Source organism: Taeniopygia guttata, chromosome 14, assembly GCF_048771995.1.
Source record: "Taeniopygia guttata chromosome 14, bTaeGut7.mat, whole genome shotgun sequence".
NCBI classification, from domain to species: domain Eukaryota; kingdom Metazoa; phylum Chordata; class Aves; order Passeriformes; family Estrildidae; genus Taeniopygia; species Taeniopygia guttata.
Genome location: NC_133039.1, coordinates 10,240,504 through 10,259,611, shown reverse-complemented (window position 1 = coordinate 10,259,611; position 19,108 = coordinate 10,240,504). Strand labels below are relative to the sequence as shown.

General features: G+C 44.5%; 2 protein-coding genes and 1 long non-coding RNA gene across 12 annotated transcripts; 1 reads left to right on the top strand and 2 right to left on the bottom strand.

The window, feature by feature from the left end:
• Positions 1–724: 724 nt before the first annotated feature.
• On the top strand, positions 725–10,958 carry NUBP1 (NUBP iron-sulfur cluster assembly factor 1, cytosolic). 3 transcript variants are annotated; one of them, XM_072935730.1, is made up of 12 exons: positions 725–823; positions 903–1,004; positions 1,382–1,518; positions 1,725–1,793; positions 2,311–2,343; positions 3,228–3,318; positions 3,486–3,640; positions 4,719–4,829; positions 4,952–5,054; positions 5,735–5,818; positions 6,387–6,442; positions 10,568–10,958. In XM_072935730.1, exons 1-11 carry the CDS (start codon positions 796–798, stop codon positions 6,437–6,439), a joined length of 966 nt encoding a protein of 321 aa, XP_072791831.1. In that variant the 5' UTR covers positions 725–795; the 3' UTR covers positions 6,440–6,442; positions 10,568–10,958. The 3 variants fall into 3 exon arrangements, with proteins under 3 accessions (XP_072791831.1, XP_072791832.1, XP_030141088.4); XM_072935731.1 differs by lacking the exon at positions 10,568–10,958 and adding an exon at positions 6,582–7,345; XM_030285228.4 differs by lacking the exon at positions 10,568–10,958 and having other exon boundaries at positions 6,387–6,580.
• TVP23A (trans-golgi network vesicle protein 23 homolog A) lies at positions 7,152–19,094 on the bottom strand. Of its 8 annotated transcripts, none has more exons than XM_072935476.1 (7): positions 18,449–18,740; positions 18,271–18,348; positions 12,386–12,530; positions 11,354–11,443; positions 9,658–9,783; positions 7,961–8,090; positions 7,152–7,561 (listed from the first exon to the last, which is right to left on the bottom strand). In XM_072935476.1, exons 1-7 carry the CDS (start codon positions 18,598–18,600, stop codon positions 7,500–7,502), a joined length of 783 nt encoding a protein of 260 aa, XP_072791577.1. In that variant the 5' UTR covers positions 18,601–18,740; the 3' UTR covers positions 7,152–7,499.
• Positions 15,618–18,263, bottom strand: LOC140685088 (uncharacterized). Its single transcript, XR_012058289.1, has 2 exons — positions 17,173–18,263; positions 15,618–17,056 (listed from the first exon to the last, which is right to left on the bottom strand). It is a non-coding gene; the product is annotated as an uncharacterized lncRNA (long non-coding RNA).
• Positions 19,095–19,108: the final 14 nt, after the last annotated feature.

Here is a 19,108-nt window from a genome sequence, read left to right as displayed (position 1 = left end):
CTCACTGTCTCACCGGGTCCCTCACTGTCTCACCGGGTCCCTCACTGTCTCACCGGGTCCCTCACTGTCTCACCGGTCTCTCACTGTCTCACCGGGGCTCTCACTGTCTCACCGGGGCTCTCACTGTCTCACCGGTCCCTCGCTGTCTCACCGGTCCCTCGCTGTCTCACCGGTCCCTCACTGTCTCACCGGTCCCTCACTGTCTCACCGGTCCCTCGCTGTCTCACCGGTCCCTCACTGTCTCACCGGTCCCTCACTGTCTCACCGGGGCTCTCACTGTCTCACCGGTCCCTCGCTGTCTCACCGGTCCCTCGCTGTCTCACCGGTCCCTCACTGTCTCACCGGTCCCTCACTGTCTCACCGGTCTCTCACTGTCTCACCGGGTCCCTCACTGTCTCACCGGGTCCCTCACTGTCTCACCGGTCCCTCACTGTCTCACCGGGTCCCTCACTGTCTCACCGGTCCCTCACTGTCTCACCGGGTCCCTCACTGTCTCACCGTGTCCCTCACTGTCTCACCGGGTCCCTCACTGTCTCACCGGGTCCCTCACTGTCTCACCGGTCCCTCGCTGTCTCACCGGGTCCCTCACTGTCTCACCGGTCCCTCACTGTCTCACCGGGTCCCTCACTGTCTCACCGGGGCTCTCACTGTCTCACCGGTCCCTCACTGTCTCACCGGGTCCCCCATGGCCGCCCCGCCCCACCAGAGCCCTCAGCGGCAGCGCCCCTTGGCGGCAGAGTTGGGCACTGCGGGCGCGAGGCCCCGCCCCCACGGCGGCGGAAGTGACGCAGCGCTATGGCGGAGGCGCCGGGCGCGCCGGAGGGTGAGCGGTGGGGCCGGCCGGGGTGGGACGCGCCCCCCGCCCGCGGTACTCGCGGCCCAGCTCTCGCTGTCCCTTGCAGAATGCCCCGGGACCGGCAGCGCCCAGGCGGGCAAGGCGGCCGCCTGCCAGGGATGCCCCAACCAGGGGCTGTGCGCGGCCGGCGCGGCCGGGCCGGACCCGGGTGAGTGCAGCGGCCGTGGGGGGGCGGCTCGGGGGTGCGGTGCCGGCTCGGGGGGGCGGTGCCGGCTCGGGGGGGCGGTGCCGGCTCGGGGGGGCGGTGCGGGCTCGGGGGTGCGGTGCGGGCTCGGGGGTGCGGTGCCGGCTCGGGGATGCGGTGCCGGCTCGGGGATGCGGTGCGGGCTCGGGGGTGCGGTGCCGGCTCGGGGGTGCGGTGCCGGCTCGGGGGTGCGGTGCGGGCTCGGGGGTGCGGTGCCGGCTCGGGGGGGCGGTGCGGGCTCGGGGGTGCGGTGCCGGCTCGGGGATGCGGTGCGGGCTCGGGGGTGCGGTGCCGGCTCGGGGATGCGGTGCCGGCGCACTGACGGTGCGGTGTCTCCGCAGCGGAGGCGGCGGAGCTGCGGGCGCGGCTGCGGGCGGTGCGGCACACGGTGCTGGTGCTGTCCGGCAAGGGCGGCGTGGGCAAGAGCACCTTCAGCGCCCTCCTGGCGCACGGGCTGGCGGCGGACGAGACCAAGCAGGTGGGCAGAGGACGCGGACAGGACGGGCGGCGGTGGGGCACGGCCGAGTATCTGCGGGCAGGGACCGATCGTGTGCCCCTGCTCGTTAAAGTTTGACTTTCCTGGATGAGCCTTGCTGGAGTGATTTCATTGCATGAGATCGCCTTTAGAGACAGCCCTGTGCTACCTTGCTTCCAGTGGGGTAGGTTGGCTGGTTTGTTTTCCAGGTTGCTCTGCTGGACATAGATATCTGTGGGCCGTCGATTCCTAAAATTATGGGTCTAGAAGGAGAACAGGTGAGTGAATGCTCAAACATCTTATTCAAGGGATTTTTTGTTTCTCAGTTTTTCATTAGCATATGTAGGATTTTTGGATGGAGAGCTTCTAAAAGGAGTGCATAATGGGAAATGTGGGGCAGTGGTAGGGAAGTGAGGTGAGATAGAGAAGTTTAGCATAACATATTTTGCAAAAGAGTCATCTGCTTTTAGGATGAGCAGTTCTGCAAACCAACTTTCATTGCATGGCAGCCACATAATGCTGACTACTTGAAACTTGAGTAGTATTAGCGTGATGCACTTTATCAGTCCTGGAGTATTTCTTACAAATGCAAAAAGTAATGAGTAAACTTGCATAAGGGTTGAACTGTTGTTCACTTATTAATGGAGATCTGATGCTCACCTCAGCTGCCCCACTAACGCAGGCTTGTTCCTGCAGACAGGAGAGCTCTTCGCCCAGGTTTGACTTATATTCATGTTTTGTGTAACATCTGTATTTATTGCTATTGCAACTTTTGTGCATCACCTCAATTTTCAGGTTCATCAGAGTGGATCTGGATGGTCTCCAGTGGTGAGTTGGTGTAGCTGTTTCAGAAAGTTCATTGGGTGTGTTTGGGTTGGGCACCATCTTCTACAGTGAAAAATGAGTGATGGAGAAGCAGAGGGTCCTTTTGTTAATTCTTCTTCTAATGACTTAAAATACTCAGATTCTATAGAATCTACATATATAGGGCATACATACAGAGTCTGTATGTCCAGATTCTGTAGATCTATGTAACTTATATCCATGTTCCAGAGACTATCTAGAGAACGCTGTGGAATGTATATCCAGATTTTGTAGAATATAGAATAGATCTATAAAATTGAGATGCATATCATATAGAGTTGGGATATAGACAATGTAGATCAGAGTGTTACATTTCTTAATAATAGTAGTACTGTATGTCTAGAATTGTCTTATTACCTCGTGTTTACTGACTTTGCAACATGGGCAATAAATACAAGTTACTCAGGTTTGTTATTCTGGGGTATCATGCAGCTGTAGTGTGTCATCTTTTCTGTGACAGCCAAGAAATATCTTGCACCCAAGACAAATGTTATTAATCTTTAGAATATGCAGAGAAGATTTTGCAGCAGTGTTGGATGTGTAAAGATCCCCTGTAGTGTGCATGATGTTAGACAGGCAGCTAGTGCTGAGAGGGAAAGCTGCTTTTATCCTTCCATTGTCTCCAGTGATTCCATAAACTGCTGTAACAATTTCATTTTTTCAGCCTTAGTGTAGTTGGTGAGTGTTGCACAAGATGCAGTTTTTAATGCCCTGTGATAAAAAATAAAGTTCTCTGCCTTTATTTCATTAATATATTCCCCCTCATTTGCTTTTTCTGTAAAATAGGGCTTCACAGTTGGTTTCTCTACTCTTGCTTTGCTGTTAATGTTTCTCTACTTCTCTTTCAGTATGTTGAAGAAAACTTAGGTGTCATGTCAGCGGGGTTCTTGCTTAGTAGTCCTGATGATGCTGTCATCTGGCGAGGACCAAAAAAGAATGGTATGTATTGAGTGTTTCCAGCAGTAATTCACATACTTGAAAGGTTTCAAGTGTGGAAATATCATGAACTTGTTTAGTAATGTAGATAGGGTAGTTAGCCAAGACCCAGAAATTTGAAATACAGGAAGATACCTTTTTCTCTTCCACATTCTTATCCTTTCCTGTAGGGCTGATCAAGCAGTTTCTGCGTGATGTGGACTGGGGTGAAGTGGATTACCTGATTGTGGACACACCCCCAGGAACATCAGATGAGCACCTGTCCATCGTGCAGTACCTCAGTGCTGCCCACATTGATGGTGCCGTCATCGTCACCACCCCCCAGGTATGAGCCAAAATTCCTCCAGGGAAGCATCATGGCAGTTAAAGGCAGTCCTTGGGTTCCAGGCTGTTGATTTCACAGAAATCCAAGGGTACAGAACCTCTGGGAAATGACATTGTTGTGTTCCCCCTGCAGGTGGCTGGTCTCTGGGTTAGGTGGGTGTCTCAGTGGAGCTGGATGGGATCCACATGGGTCACTAAACCACAGCAGTTCACAATCTAAAGCTGTTGAGACCGGTGTGGTGAAAGGAAATGCTGTGTTTAACTTTCTCCTTCAAAATCAGAATCCTCCTTACATCATTGTGGATCTGTAATTTACTCACCAATAGCTTAATGTTCAGAAGAATGTTTGTAAGACACTTCATTTTTAAATGATAAGCTATGCACTCTTTGAGGTCTGTGAAATAGCCTGTCACCTCCAGGTGACCCACCATAGTAGGCAGCTTTGTCATGTGGATTTTTAAAAGAGAAATCAGCCCCTGGAAATCTGAAACTAAAACCACACTCAGTTCAAGCAAAGGTTTATATATCTGGTTTGGAACAGAAAGAACAGGAGCTCAAACTAGCATGTGATACGAAGTATTTCTACATCAGCAGAAAGGATAACACATAAAGGAAGCAAAGTGTTGAGGACAGTACCAGAGAGGTGGTGAAGGTGGAAGGGAACAGGAGAATGAATGAGGTGAGTCATATATGTGAAAACTCTGAGGAGAGGATAAGATATTTTAAATTTAATAAAAAAAAGTAACTAGTGTAAGCCTAGTAGTTCTTGTCCTTCCTCTGTGGAGAACACCAAGGATCCTTCTGTAAGATGAAAATGCGAAAAAGTTGCATTTAAAAAAGATATGAGATGAACATAGGAGATAAAAAACATAAATATGGGTGAATCTTGACTAGAGTCAGATTTCAAAACAGAACCACATCCAGTAGGCTTGAAGTGTTGTACCTGCTCTGTTGATAGAGCTCATAGTACAGGTTTGTGTTCCTAAAAATACTAAGACAGCAGTAATAATTCATTGTAAAGTAGCTCTAAGGATTCAGCATGAAACAGTTGAAATACAAGTGTTTGCTAATATTTGTAGGAGGTGTCACTTCAGGATGTTCGGAAGGAGATCAACTTCTGCCGCAAAGTGAAGCTGCCCATCATTGGTGTTGTGGAGAACATGAGTGGTTTTGTGTGTCCCAAGTGCAAGGTAAGGCTGGCTGTGTATTACAGTGTTCTTTCCTTGGCATTGCTTGGATAGCAAACATTGCTCCAAAAATGCCTTTTTCTCAGAATTGCTGTATTTTAACTTTGATTTTCTTGTTGTCCCAGAATGAATCTCAGATCTTTCCCCCAACTACTGGTGGTGCGGAGAAGATGTGCCAGAACTTGAGTATTTCTCTCCTGGGTAAAGTGCCTCTGGATCCACAGATAGGTAACGTCACTTATTGCACTGCATTTAAAGCAAGTTGCTCCTCCTATACTGATGTCACTGCTGGAAAACCCTGATAGGGGCACTGATGTCTCTTAGCACTTTTAGATAGAATGTTTTTTTGAGTCAAAAGTCACTGTAACTATGACTTTAGCTTGGTGTGGAATGTGGGAAGTGCTGGGGTAATTTCCTTAACTTTTCCTTAATCAGTTAAGATTACATGCTGCATCTTTTCAGCTCTGTAATCATATCTGAAATAGAACATGTCTTTCTCTTTGGTGTAGTCACCTGGAAATGCAAATTGAATGAAATCATAACCACTTCAAAGAAGAGTATTTTGTAGATGTTAAGCATTAAAACCAGTGCTTTAACCTCACTGTTACTGGCACTGCCCAAATTCTTCTGTGGGTCATGAGGAGGTGTGGCTCTTTGCCCACTAACTGTTACCAATTAACACATGAATTAATGACATCGAGGAATAGCTCAATACTCCAGCCAAAGGTTTCTGCTAGTACTATTCCTCTGTCAAACTGTACACTGTATTTCTAGTCCTGTTACTGACTTCAGGGCTTCCTAAAAGGAATAGATGCAGGTGGCTGTTTGAAAAGCTGTAACTGGGACAGGATAAAGGCTAAAAAAAGAAAAGCTCATATTTTCCTGTTGCTTTGTTTCTGTCCTTCAAGGGAAAAGTTGTGACAGAGGCCAGTCTTTCTTGGCTGAAGCACCGGAGTCTCCAGCTACATTATCTTACAGGAATATCATTCAAAGTGAGTCTGAGAATCACTGTGCAAATGAATCCCCTTAGTTCTGGGCACTGCTGCAGTATACAAAGGTGTTACACAGGCTTGTGTTACTGGCCACAAATAATAAAACCGGGAGAGAGGCACAGTAATTCTGAAAATAGCAGGTGCAAAGACTGTCTTTGCTTCTGGGCATCACTTATGACTGGCTGCTTAAGTGATAACAAAATTGTATTTGATAACTGGTTTCAATGTGTGACTTCAGAGAAGTCAGGCTTTCATTCTCAGAGATGTGGTGTCCTTGTGCTCAGAGAAACTTTCTGAGGCTCTCGAGCAGGTGTGTGGAGGGGTGTTCACCGTAACCCAGTGGGAGGCAGCCCAGCCGACTGACCAATGCCTCCACTTCTAACTGTAATTACACAAAAAACCCTTGCAAAAACTCCCTAAGCTGTTTAAAAATAATCCTAAAGCCACTTTCAGTGCAAGGAAGGCCCAACTTCAGATACTTGTACTCTCAGGGGACAGATGCAGCAACAACAAACTCCTGATGTACAACTGAAATAGTACTTACATTACTTTTTCTCCATCTTTGCAGAAATTCAGGAATACTGTGAACAACACCATTTGCAAGAAGAAAAGATAATGTAATCTGTAAGTTGAACAAAAATGTAGTTCATGTTTAATTATAGAAGAGTAACTTATGCCTTGATTTATTAAAGGAATGTATTCTTTTTGTATATTGCAAATAAATTCTTACTATAAAGGCTTTTGCCTGTGCTTTTTCCAAAAGTTCAAGACTCTTGTAGTTCATCCCTCACTAGAAAGCTGTGAAAGTGAGTCTGCATTTGGATTATCAAGTGCATTCTACCTCCAGTGTCATGGTACCTATAAACCGACTGTGAAGCAGTTGAAGAGGTGAGAATACAACACAAATTTTACTTAGGAGGTTGAATATAAATTCTTATTGAAAATAATATAAGTTGACACTGGGGCATGTGCAGCAGCCTTTGTTCTGCCTGCTGCACAAGGGTGAGTTATAATGCCTCTTCCCTTTCCCTGAATAGCATCATTTAAATGTCTCCATGGAAAAGATCTGTGTCTAGAGTGAAAGTATTATAGCACTACAGTACAAGTGCACTGCTTTATGTTTTACAGGTATCAAAATAAGATTAATTTTTTAACTATACAAAACTGCCAGCTTCACACAAGTTGTTGGTGAACATGGTTCATTACTTCTGTTTTCTTCTATTTGACCCTAAGCCTGAACATTAAAATATAAACATTCAGTATTTTTAATAATGAAGAGGCCCTTTGGACTTGTAAAGCTTGGAAAAATCAGTATTGTGTACAAGAAGGGAAGGCAGTTTGATTTTGTTTATTGTAGTTCCAGAGTTAAACAAATTAGCATTGTATTTTTCATTACATGTAATTTCTGGTTAAAATAATCCAGTAGTTTGAGGTTAGTTGACAACTGTTCTGAAAGCAGCATGCTCATTGTAAACTATGAGCACTGTCTGTGCTCACTTTTTGGTGAAGCTTTTAAGTAACAAAGACTTTAAACCTTTCAGGATCTAAAGACTCAAACACAAATTATTTTATTTCATGCAGGCATAATTCTAGAAGAGCTTTATCTAAATATCTTTCCATGAAGAACAACTTTCATTAACTACTTTTTTTACTGCTCATCCTTTAGCTCTTCCTTGTTTGGTTACTTAGATCCTGTCTTCCCGTGTTCTTCAGTGCCATCTTCTGAAATTCTCCTGCTCTGTCCTGTTGAAGGAACAGAGCACACATGGCTGTAAGCATAACCTGGGACACAGGATCTCCTACAAAAGCAGGGAGCTGTCAGCTGGAAGCCTGAGGGTTGAAGATGGCTCTTCCAGCCCTGCTTAAACAGAGGTATTAGATTTATAGCAACTCTAAGGATTTAACTTAAGGACATTCTTCTGGAGCTTGGAAGGAGCTCAGTTGTGGAGCTCAACAGGCTTCCAGACATGGAGCAAAGTGACCTGGGGTTATGGTTCTTCCATGTGAAACTCCCAGAGAGGCTTGGTGGAGAGTCAGGATCACCCTGGACTTACTGAAGGAACTGAGATCCAGGAAGAGCCAGCACTAGCCCTGAGAGGCAGGTTGGCTGTGGTACCCCATGGGCTGAAGCTCAGTACTCACTCTTGGGAACATCTGTGGTGCCAAACAACCTTGAGGTTACTCTGCTGATGGTTTTTTGTCCCCCTAACTTGCAGTGGATGTAGCCATATAAATTAGCAGTCTGGAGGGAGATCCCAGCAATCACGAGAGCCTGTGGACAAACAAGAGTTCAGCAGGAACAAATCCATGGCTGTGCATTGACTGTAGGATATACACGTGTGTGTGTACACACTATCCAGATAAATGTGCTATAAGAGAGGGACATTCCTTCCAGTCATAAATGGCCTTCAAAAACATCCAATCATGTCAAACACAATAGCTCCTTTCTACAAAATACTTCTTTTTATCAAAACACCAATACCAGTTTTGCCATTCTGTATCTTGAAAGACTTCATTACTTTCCTAAAAGCACTTACTCAAAAAAGGACCTACTCCACAAATTCCAGAAAAATTTCACTTTTTTTAAGCCCCATTTGTATCTACAAATTTTACATCCAGATAATGGCAGGCCTGTTCAGCTGACAAACAGCTTATAAACAAATAAGCTCTGTAATTTACAGATTTACAAAGCGCATCCATAGATGGATTCCCTGTCTAGCATTGACAGGCAGTGAAAATAATCAGCTCCTTTTGTGGTACTTCAGGTTTAGCAGCAGGTGGAACCAATCTGACTAAGGCAGTAACTTATAAAAATGTTTTTCTTAGCCTTTGGAGCCAGTTTCCCAGAAGTGATTTTATTTTTGTTTGTGTAATTTGCCTTTTACAAGCACCTGGGCAACCTTCCTCCTGTGCCAGTTAAGAGTTCTGTCTCCACGCAGCTCTTGGCTTAACAAACAATCTCTGTCAAAAATAAAGGTGAAGCCATGAACAAAGAGTGCTGGTTTAATTTCAACTATTGCTTGTTTAGGGGCACCAGAAAGCAGTTAATGATTTGCCATTGATTCGTGCCCATAGCTGAATTTCTTGTTTAATTGAATAATAATATGCAGTCTTGGCTGTTACTGGTCATGTAGCTACACATGTCAGAGGTGTTTTTTATCTTTTCAAACTGAATTAGAAAATGGTACTGAGCATGGCTGGGAACTTGACAGAATGAATAGTGTGGCAATTAGCCAAGCACTTCATGTTTACAGGGGAAAATGTGAAGATTTCATAGACAAAAGTATCTTGATGTAATGCAATATATGATGTAAATTTTCCCTCGTATTTAGAAAAAGAATAGTGTTGGGTTTTTTTTAAGTAGATGACTTATAACTAGAGCAATTATAAAATGCTTATAGCTCAATTTATGAAGGTTTTATGAGCTAACAATGCCGGTTCTTTCAAAAGGAAATGGTACCAGAGATCTAAAATCCTTACTTTTAAAAGTACATTTAAGTTCCCAGGAGACCTGAAAAGCAACATCACTGTTTCATTTTTTGTCCTCTCCTGTTATTTTTATTTGACTGAAATAAGTTGGGGCAGAGTAAGTTGCTGCAGTTAAACAGAAGCTCATAATTTTGCCCACCACTTGAGGTTCTCTGGAGAAAGGAGCTGACATCTGATAACCCAGCAGAAGTACAGCTAAAAATTACCAATCCATTCCAGAGTTCAAACCTTGACTGCAGAAAACTCCCTGGGGTTCTTTGAAGCTGTTGGTGAAATTTTTCTGCTGTTGAAAAGACTTGGTTCAAAACTAACAGATTTGTGAAGATTGTTTTCAGTACCCCCTGACTCACCAGCCATTTCAGTTTCAAGGAGAACAAGGTGCTAAAGAAAAACATTGTCCAAATCACTGGGCAGATGATGAGACCAAGCCAGAAGATTCGGGCTTCAGCTTCAGTCGAGGCAGCTATTGTAGGCACCTGGAAGAAAAAATTGAGACTTTAAGTCACAAGTCAAAACCCACAATAAATAGAAATGAACAGAGGAGGAATATTTCACTTATATGCATATAAGAAGATTAACTAAGAAGAAAAGTAGCTCATGCCCAGTGTCCTTCCTGATGCCCTACTGTACACGACAGCATTTTCATCCATAGGATTTATCAGTTTATTCTAGTTCAGACTGGAATTCTTATAAAAATGCACATTTCTATGCATTTTCATAAAAAGATGCTGTATCTTAGCTTAATTTGTATCTTGCATGAAGCTTATTTTCCTGTTATATAAATAGTTGGGTTTTGCTTCTGAACTCTGCTGACATTTCATGAATTAAGAACCATGGCTTTGAAAATGCCTCTTGTGTCATGCTGGAGTTGGGCACACTGTAACTGCAAGGGGCAGCCTTATGCCCCATGCTCTGGCTGTTCTTCAGGGAGAGCAGAAACTTCAGAGCAGGCTGCAAAGCCCTGCTTACAGATTTCTTCAGGTCAGCACAACTCACACATCTCTATTTACACTGAAGGGCTCATCACACTTAAGAACAAAAAAAAAAACCTAAAGAGAATTGTTCAGAAGGCTGTGATCTTTCCAAAATTCAAAATCTCACTCCAACCCTCAGACCAATCAATGACCACTAGAGTGCCAACTTCCGAAACAGAAGCACCCCAATTGGAAAAGAAAACCCTCTGGACTCTTCCACTCTGAAAAGAAAAGCTTTTTAGTTGATTTTCAGTATATTGACTTTTCCACGTATTCCTTCCTGCAGGGTTTCCTCTATTCTGTCTTCAGGCCTCCCTCAGACTCACAGGAAACACACTAATTTGTGCTCTGAGCTCGGGCCACCCCGGAGCCGCAGCCGAGGCTGCAGAGGGCACTGCAGGACACAGCTGGAGGGCTCCAGAGAACGTCCCAGTGAGCAGCACCTGGGGGCTGCTCTGCCAGGCTCAGCGGGGCTGCAGATAGAGTGTCAGCAAGTGAAAGCAAAACCCTGAGTCTTGACTCTGGCAGTGATGCCAAATGCCATTCTATCGTGCTTTTCTTAACTCCCCTCAGTGTGTTTGTGGGGCACTGGCAGTATCAAAGTGCTCTGTGATCCTGGTTCTCTTTCCCACCATATTCCATGAAGGTGAATAAAATATTAACTTCAAAATACTAAATCTGAGCTATTCAGCATTGCTTTTCATGTTGATCTTTCCTGAAGAGGATTCTGTGTTGGGATTATCTATGGAAAGATGGTTTATTGCAAGCTATTCTCACTAGAAAATAAAACAGAACTACCAGAAACATTTCATACCTATAGCACTATGCTATGAATATTTATTCTGCTGATCCATATGCTGACAATGCTGTGAGACCTGTTTTGCCCTGAATGCTTCCAGGATGTGACAACCAGTGCTTGCACCTGATTACTGACATTGTTTTCTATGGCAGCTGGATAAAAAGTAACTGTTGCAAAGGTGCTCTCTTGGTTACTTTGTTTGACTTGGTATCAGCTTTACAAATTTCTTATGGATTATGTTTGCCTTGTGCCTGCTTCTATTAATATATTTACCCTTTTTGCTTCAAACACCCAGTGACTTTTTCCATCTTCATCAATCTGGTTCCACCAACGCAAACCAACCAAGAGTCTTCCTGTTACATTCTAGTGATGAAACCATTATTTGCATTAATCAGTAGCACAAGTCACTTGTCAGTATAACAGTTAAAAATAGGAAAAATTTAAAAGACAAGCATGTTCGAAAATCATCTTCTTTTATCTAATACAAAAATTACTTCTAAAAGCTGTTCCAGCTTGAGTACAATAGCCATTAACGATGGGTGTAATTACAAATTCAGAGGCCTCTTCTCCTTCAATATGATAATAAGCACAATAGCACTTACTTGGACAAGAAATTATAGGTTGTATCTTTATCTTTGGACAAGCACCCAATAAACAAATTTCCTCAGTAAAAGAGGAATACTGAGAACAGAAACACATTGAAAAATGGGAGATTAGTGACAAGCAAATAAGCTCTGTAGGATCAGGGAAACAAACCAAGAAAATATTTCTGCATCTGGATGAACACCAGAAGCTTTCAGAATACTGGAGGTGCATCAATGCTTCACTTCAAAACAAAAGTCTTGCTCAACATGTGGAACCCCTGGATCCTGGGCTGGCCTGATCCACCTGCCTGCATGGGATTAGGGCACCAGAGATACAGCTGGGCTTTCAGGAATCTTCTGCAGCCCCTGCTGCGGGGTCTGGGCACAGGGTTGCAGATCTTGACATCCTTGGGCATCCATTGCTGAAAGCCAGTATTACTTTAATTTTAATTTTTTTTTTTTAAGGGGGAAACCATACAAACAAATCTACCTATGGTAAAGCAATTTTCTCACCATATTAATAGACCTTAGTAGTCATCCATAGAAAACATGGTGCAAAATAACTAACATATGTGAACATCATTAAAACGGGCTAGACATTTAATAAATTAACAGATTGAAATATTTTTGTCACTTCTGTCATTATACATATTTCAATTTTTTTTGTTTTAATTAACAACAAAATATTTCCCAAGGTAATTACTATTCAGAGTCATCTTACCTTGACAGACCAAAAGTCAAAGGATAGAAGGAGGAGAATAGTGACAAAACAGGCAACAAAGCTGTTGCTGAACCAGTCACAGAACAAGTAGGTAACAATAGCACTCACTCGGAAAAACAGGTGGAAAAAGGTGGCCAGTGGGTGCCTAGAAAAAAACACAGAGCATACATGAGGTTATGGGACAGGAGGGAATGTTACAGTGCTTGCTGACAGCACAGGGCAGCTATTTCAAGTTTATAATGGTATTTTGGTTTGCAGCTGCTATTATTTCAGTGTTGGTGTATTTCTCCATTATGAAACAGTGATATTTTCAATAGCCAAGCTTCTTCGGTCTAAAGCTAAAAGACAAATGTGGTGTTCCTGTCAAAACTTTCTCAAAGACAGAACAAAACATGGAGCCTTTCACCAGATTCTTTGGTCCTGTGTGAAGGAATTTAGTGGTTTTGTGCAACACAGCACCATAAAGTCCTTGTTGTTTCATGAAATGAATCAACATTGCAAATCACAAAAGAATTGAGAGAGCTCTTATGCCTTTCAGAACAGCTTTGAAAACAAAATATGAACTCTAAAAAAAATTGTAGCCGCTTACTATAAGACAAAATGAACTTTCATATTTAATGTCTAAACCCAAACACTTCCTTTTAGACAAGCAGAATGATTTAGGAATCTAGCAGTTCTGAATCATTGCTTATTCATTTCACTAGTATTTATGCTTTGCTCATTGAACAAATTTTTGTCTGTAACAAAATAAAGAGAAATTTCAGTGAAAGAAATAACTATGTGACATGGAATACTGGCCTGCACAGTAGGGTGAGGGGGCTGGAGAATGCTGTAATGAGCACAGTAGAATTTTCAGGGTAATATACCAAATAAAAATCTTACTCTGTGCAATTGTTTGTGTTAATTAGTTTAAAGTGAGAATTAACTACAGGCTCTTGCAGTTAAGTAACTTCTTCCTTGAAGCTTAGAGAATAAAATATCTGAATAAAATATTTAAGTCAACAATTGTTTCCTTAAGCTCCTACACCTCTGTGACCAATTAAAAGTAGAATAGCCAATTAACAAAAGTATGGCCTGGCCTAGGGCATAATCAACTATTTAACTATTAAATGTTATTCTGTTATTGTGTTTAATTAAAAAAGGCATATAATATATACACAAATGCTTATTATAAACTTAAATTATAACTATATAAGTATAGTCATTTCTATAACTTCAATATCCTTGTTGTTACATTATTACTCTATAGCTGTTTAACTGTTCTGGTGTTTATCTTTCTCCAGTGGTAATAGTGTGTTTGTAGTACTACACATATGACTGGAGAGGGAAGAATGATGCACAGGTGTAGTTTATATTTACTCCTGGTCATGCCCATATGAACTTCAAACTTTCCAAAAACTTCTTCTGACTTAAAACTGAACATGTGACATTTTAAGCAAAGGGGCTTTTTCTGCCATAAGCAGGCAGGTGGGTGGAGTGGATATTGTGAACTGGCTAAAACAGGCAGGACTTTGCTGCTTCGAGCCTTGATATGGGTCAAGAAGATGCAAAAGCCAATTATGGAAGTGGTACCCTTGTGTCCAGAGCAGCTTTCATGGATCACAACCCCAGAGCACACCAGGGTTTCCTAAGCTTTTCTAATGGATCAGTGCTTCAAATGTGGCAGTAACTTTGGAGACTTCAAGTTTCATTTTGGAAGGCAGATTCAGCAGTATTACTGGATTACAACAGGATTACTGTTTGGATGCTGAATTAGTTCCAATGTCAAACACTGAAGGGTATTTACTAAAAAAAAACCAACCAAACAAACAAAACAAAACACATGAGCAAGAAGCTGTCATTTATTACAGTGCTGAGCACTTACTGAGATTCTGGAAAGGATAAAGGAAACTGCAACTTTACAATGGCTCAACTTGGCACAAATTTGCTCCTGAAATGACAGCAACCCACTTGCTTCGCCTTCTAGTTTTTCTGTTGCATCTAAACATCCATGTGATGTAGAACTGAAGCCTCAAGGCTCAGTGTTTGCCATTTACCTTGCTACAGTAACATCTGTTCAGTATGGGAACCTGTTAGGACAGGAATGAGCTGTAATCAATTTAGTTGCATCCCATGTTAAAGAATCACATCTGGGTCTCAGGCCTGAGCTATGCCAGTGAACTACAGGAGAATCAGTCCAGGTGTCTGCTCAGAAGTGCCACAGCAGCACTCTACATGCTGCTTTTTTCTTTTTTCTTTTTTTCTCTCTGATACTTCAAAATGTATTGAGGCAAAGTTTGAATAAATGAGCTCTCTTTTCTCCTTGATCATCGTGTTTCCTGGCTGATTTGTAAAAGAAGCAATCATATGCTCCCAACTTCCAGATCCAAAGTTCTGGAACTGCAATCTTCGAATTGCTTAGGAAAGTAGCCACTAACCTTTTGCTTTTAAGTGTTTCAATTCTGGGTATGAGCCTGGCAATGAATGAGCTGTTTAGAACCTTATTCGGTAGCGAATTTGTCTTGTTTCTGGTCAATATAAAGTTGTGCTGTGCATTTTACACCTAAAATGAGAGTGGGACAATGAAGAGACAGATTATGCCAGGCTATAGGAATATGCCAGCGCGCGGCTGTTCCCTTAAGACAACTGGCTACAAGGTAAGTACGGGGCAGCTGCCACCCCCATACCAAGTTCCTCCATCACAAGCACAAGTCTCGGCAGCCCCCCCTCCCCCCTCCAGATCGGTCTGCATCACGCCTAATGCAGAAATATCAGCTGCAGACATGCCGAGACCTTCTCAACCTTTTCCCCCCCCATCTCACACAACACGGGGACAAACACACACATACTCTCCTCACTGAAAAAAAAAGGAAAAAAACAAAAAAAATCTCCTTTCGCCAGTAGAACTCAGTGTAAGATGAGGAGAGAAAACACAGAAGGTAGCGATAATGAAAGGAACAAACCTGATCTATTTAAAAGAGTCCCAGCCTTCCCATACGGGGAAGGTAAAACCACCCAAACATGAAAATCAGAGCTACCTCAAAACTCAAAAGTCCCCAGGGAAACCGGGACAAAGGACAAAACAGGTAAGTGCTCCTGAATACTCTTACTGTAAATCTTTTTAGGTTATTCAAGAACCACAGTCCAAGGACTGCCCCCCGCTTGTATCAAAGGTAAGGATTTTATGACTGTCATTGGGGCTAAAGGGGAGCCCTTTCAAGTCCCCGTCGAAATAGAATCTGATAATAAAATCTGTGTTGGGGATGTTTTATTAGTGGAAGAAACAGAATACAATTTATTGGGGAAGGATTTAGTAATATTAGGAATAAGCATAATTGCAAAAGACTCACAACTCATGGTAAGTTTATATAACCTAACTACTGAAGATGAAAAGAAAATTAATCCCAGGGTCTGGCACACTCCGGGGGAAGCTGGAAAATTAGACATGAAACCAATTCACATTACAATTAAGAGGCCAGAAGACCCCATAAGGGTAAAGCAGTATCCCATCTCTCTAGAGAAGGAAGGGATTGAAACCAATAATCGAGGACTTAAAAAGGGGGGTACCTTAGAGCCCTGCATGTCCAGACATAACACACCTATATTAGCAATACAAAACCTGATAGCAGTTACCCACGGTCTCTAATCCTTATACTCTATTATAATGTAATTGACCTAAAGGATGCCTTTTAGACTTGTACTCTAGTTGAGGAAAGTCAGGATAATTACATTGCCCCCCCAGAAAGGAAATCAGGAAATTGCTGGGGCTTTGGGGTTTTTTGACAGTGGGTCGAAGGGTACAGTGAAAAGGTAAGGTTTTTATATGACAAACTTACCACGGACAGACTTAAGTGGACTAAAAAGGATGAAAAGAGCTACAGAGGATTAAAAGAAACCCTCATGGCAGCTCCAGTATTAAGTCTCCCTGACCTAAAAAGGGCCCTTCCAGCTCTTTGTAGATGTGAGCAACCACACTGCCCACGGAGTTCTGACCCAAGACTGAGCAGGGGCCAAGAAACCAGTTGGATATCTATCCAAACTCCTGGACCCTGTCAGCAGGGGATGGCCCACCTGCTTACAAGCAATTGTGGCAGTAGCAATATTAGTAGAAGAAGCCAAAAAATAACATTTGGGGCTTCATTAACCATTTACTCCCCTCACAAGGTGAGAAGCATCTTTCAGCAGAAAGCTGACAAGTGGCTGACAGACGCCAGGCTTCTGAATTATGAAGTTATTTTAATCCATTCCCAGGACCTAGAGCTAAAAACTACCCCAGCACAAAATCCTGACAGTTCCTGTCCCAGGGGATCCTCCCCATGACTGTGCTGAAATGGTAAAATTACAGACCAAAATACGACCCGATTTAGAAGAAGAAGAACTCGAGGAAGGGGAGAAATGGTTTGTAGATGGGTTAAATACTTGTTAGATTATACCTCGTTTGTACTAGCCTCCCCCCCTTCTCCCCTCCGAGACCCGGTGTATGTTGGAAACTAATTTACAAGTAAGAAGATACAGCTCGCCAGGAGATGGGCCATGTCTGGAAAGCTGTGGGAGACCCCAGGCGCTGATCACCGCGTGAACGACCCGAGATGGATGTCTTGGAAATCCCCGGACAGATACATGTGAATGCAGCGTTCCTTAAATTTCATCACGGGATTCAACAACTCTGGACACTGAATTATTCTCCCTCATCTCCAAAAAAAAAAAAAAAAAAAAAGAAAATCTTATTAACATATGGACTCTAAATAGAAGAAAGGACTGACTGCAAAAATCCTGGCCTCAGGCAGAATTTTCCCTATAAAACTCACTTGTGCCAGGATGGAAGTGTGTGGGCATGGAGGAAAATCTCTGCTGAGGCTGACTCCTTGTTGTACACCCAGGGCCGACCCCGGGCTCGGCTCTGTTCTTTCCTTGTGGCTGGCTAGATAAAATTTGATTGCAAAATAAATATTTTATTTTTCATATTAATTTGGCTGGAAAAATTTTCATTTATAACAACTTCATGCTCAGTGTAGTCTGGTCCGTCAGACAGAGTCTGTGGCTCATGTGATCAAGGTACTTCTAAGCTATATTTCCCAGCTTAGTTGAATCCTTTAGGCTATGTTCTCCAAGACTGCACCAAAATATAAACTTCCATTTAAAATGTGTGCTGCTGCTAAGGTGTAAAACCAAGGCAATTCCGGGAAGGTTTAATCTTATGTCAGGGCTGCCTCAAGAAGTGCCAAAGTCCACAGCAATGCTTCACCAGACACTTATAAAAGAGTAATTATATTGTATAGCTACATGATTGCTTTTTATCTCAGATAATGTTGTGTCAGGTTTTAAGATATATTTCTTTGTTCACATGTACAAGAAATATTATCATTGGAATGGACCAGATCAAACTGGGGCAAGGCAGAGAAAGTAATCTAAATCAAAGCTGATTATATACATTATTGATCAGTGCATGCCTAATTCCTTTTGACATAAAACTCTTCCTTTCAGAGTCTTTGATTAGAGAATCTTCAAAAGCCACTGATTGAACAGCTCTGTCACCTGTGACCTCTGTGTGGCCAGAGCTGCAGAATGACACCTCTGGTGAGGAGCCCGAGCTTAGCCTGACACATGAGATGGGTTAACGGGCTGGGTTTTCTCAGGTTAACGTCTATAAGCACAAGATATCTTCTATTCCACACAGCATCAGATCCCGCCGTAGGAAATCATGACAGTTTTACTGCAGCTATGTGGCTGTTCAGCACTGCAGTGGCTGAGCACTGCTGCACAGCGGGCTTTGCTGGAGCTGAAAGTTGTCTCCACTGCTCCAGCTCTAACTAAAAGCACTGTCTGCTTGGGGTTTGGGATGTTGGGTGTGTCAGGTTTTCATTTCCAGTGGCCGGGTGCTGCTGGGCAGCGGGGCCCGGCCTCGCCTGCTCCAGCCCGAGCATCTCCCGGACACAGGCCGCCCAGCCTTCCCGGGAAGACTGTTCCAGCGCTTGACCACCCTCCTGTAAAAAATGGGAATGAAGTGTTTAAATGGAGTTTTCTGTACACCGGAACAGCCAGGGCCGCCCGGGCGCCGCGATGCTGCGGCCTCCGCGCCCTTACCTGATCCGCGCTTTCTGCAGCGCCAGCTCCTCCTCGCTCCCGAAATCCAGGGACACATCCTCGGTGTCATCCAGCAGTGCCTGCGGCGGGAGCCCGTCAGCGCGCACGGCCCGGGGCAGCCGCGCCCCGCCCGCCGCCCCTGCCGGCTTCATGCCGGCCGCGGCTCCAGGCCCGCAGCGGCCCCGGGAAAAGGGGCCGGGCTCTGGCCGGCCCTGCGCGGCTGCAGCGAGCGCGGCTGGCCCTGCCGCAGCCTCAGCGGGCACCGCCCGGCACAGCCCGGGACACCCGCTCTCCCCGCGGGGCTGCCGGCGGCCGCCTCTCGCCGCGGGCCGGGGCCAGAGCGGCCGGGCGGGCTCTGGCAGCGTGAGGGGCCCGGGGGTCCCGCCGGCAGCCCCCGGCCCTCAGCGCGGGCAGCCGCCCGCCTCAGCGCTCGCCACACGCACCGACCGGGTCAGGGCCGCTGGGGCTCATGCTGGGTACAAAGCCTGAAAGGAAGGAGTGGAGGGAAAGGTCTGCGTAGGTGTATAGATATGGGAGCACACCTGCTGTCACGTTTGGCGCACCCACCGCCGGCAGTGCTGTCCCCGCTCCCCGTGCCCGTGCGGGCCAGCTCTGAGGGCAGGGCCGGCACCATAGCACCGTGCATGGCCGCTGCCGCAG

Coding starts and splice junctions, on each gene's coding strand:
- NUBP1 (XM_072935730.1), top strand. CDS start 796: ATGGCGGAGGCGCCGGGCGCGCCGGAGG. Junction 1,005..1,381: donor CGCGGCCGGGCCGGACCCGG/GTGAGTGCAGCG, acceptor GTGTCTCCGCAG/CGGAGGCGGCGGAGCTGCGG. Junction 2,344..3,227: donor GATCTGGATGGTCTCCAGTG/GTGAGTTGGTGT, acceptor CTTCTCTTTCAG/TATGTTGAAGAAAACTTAGG.
- TVP23A (XM_072935476.1), bottom strand. CDS start 18,600: ATGAAGCCGGCAGGGGCGGCGGGCGGGGCGCGGCTGCCCCGGGCCGTG. Junction 18,349..18,448: donor CTGCAGAAAGCGCGGATCAG/GTAAGGGCGCGG, acceptor CATTTTTTACAG/GAGGGTGGTCAAGCGCTGGA. Junction 12,531..18,270: donor AGATGCTCGGGCTGGAGCAG/GCGAGGCCGGGC, acceptor GTTTTTTTCTAG/GCACCCACTGGCCACCTTTT.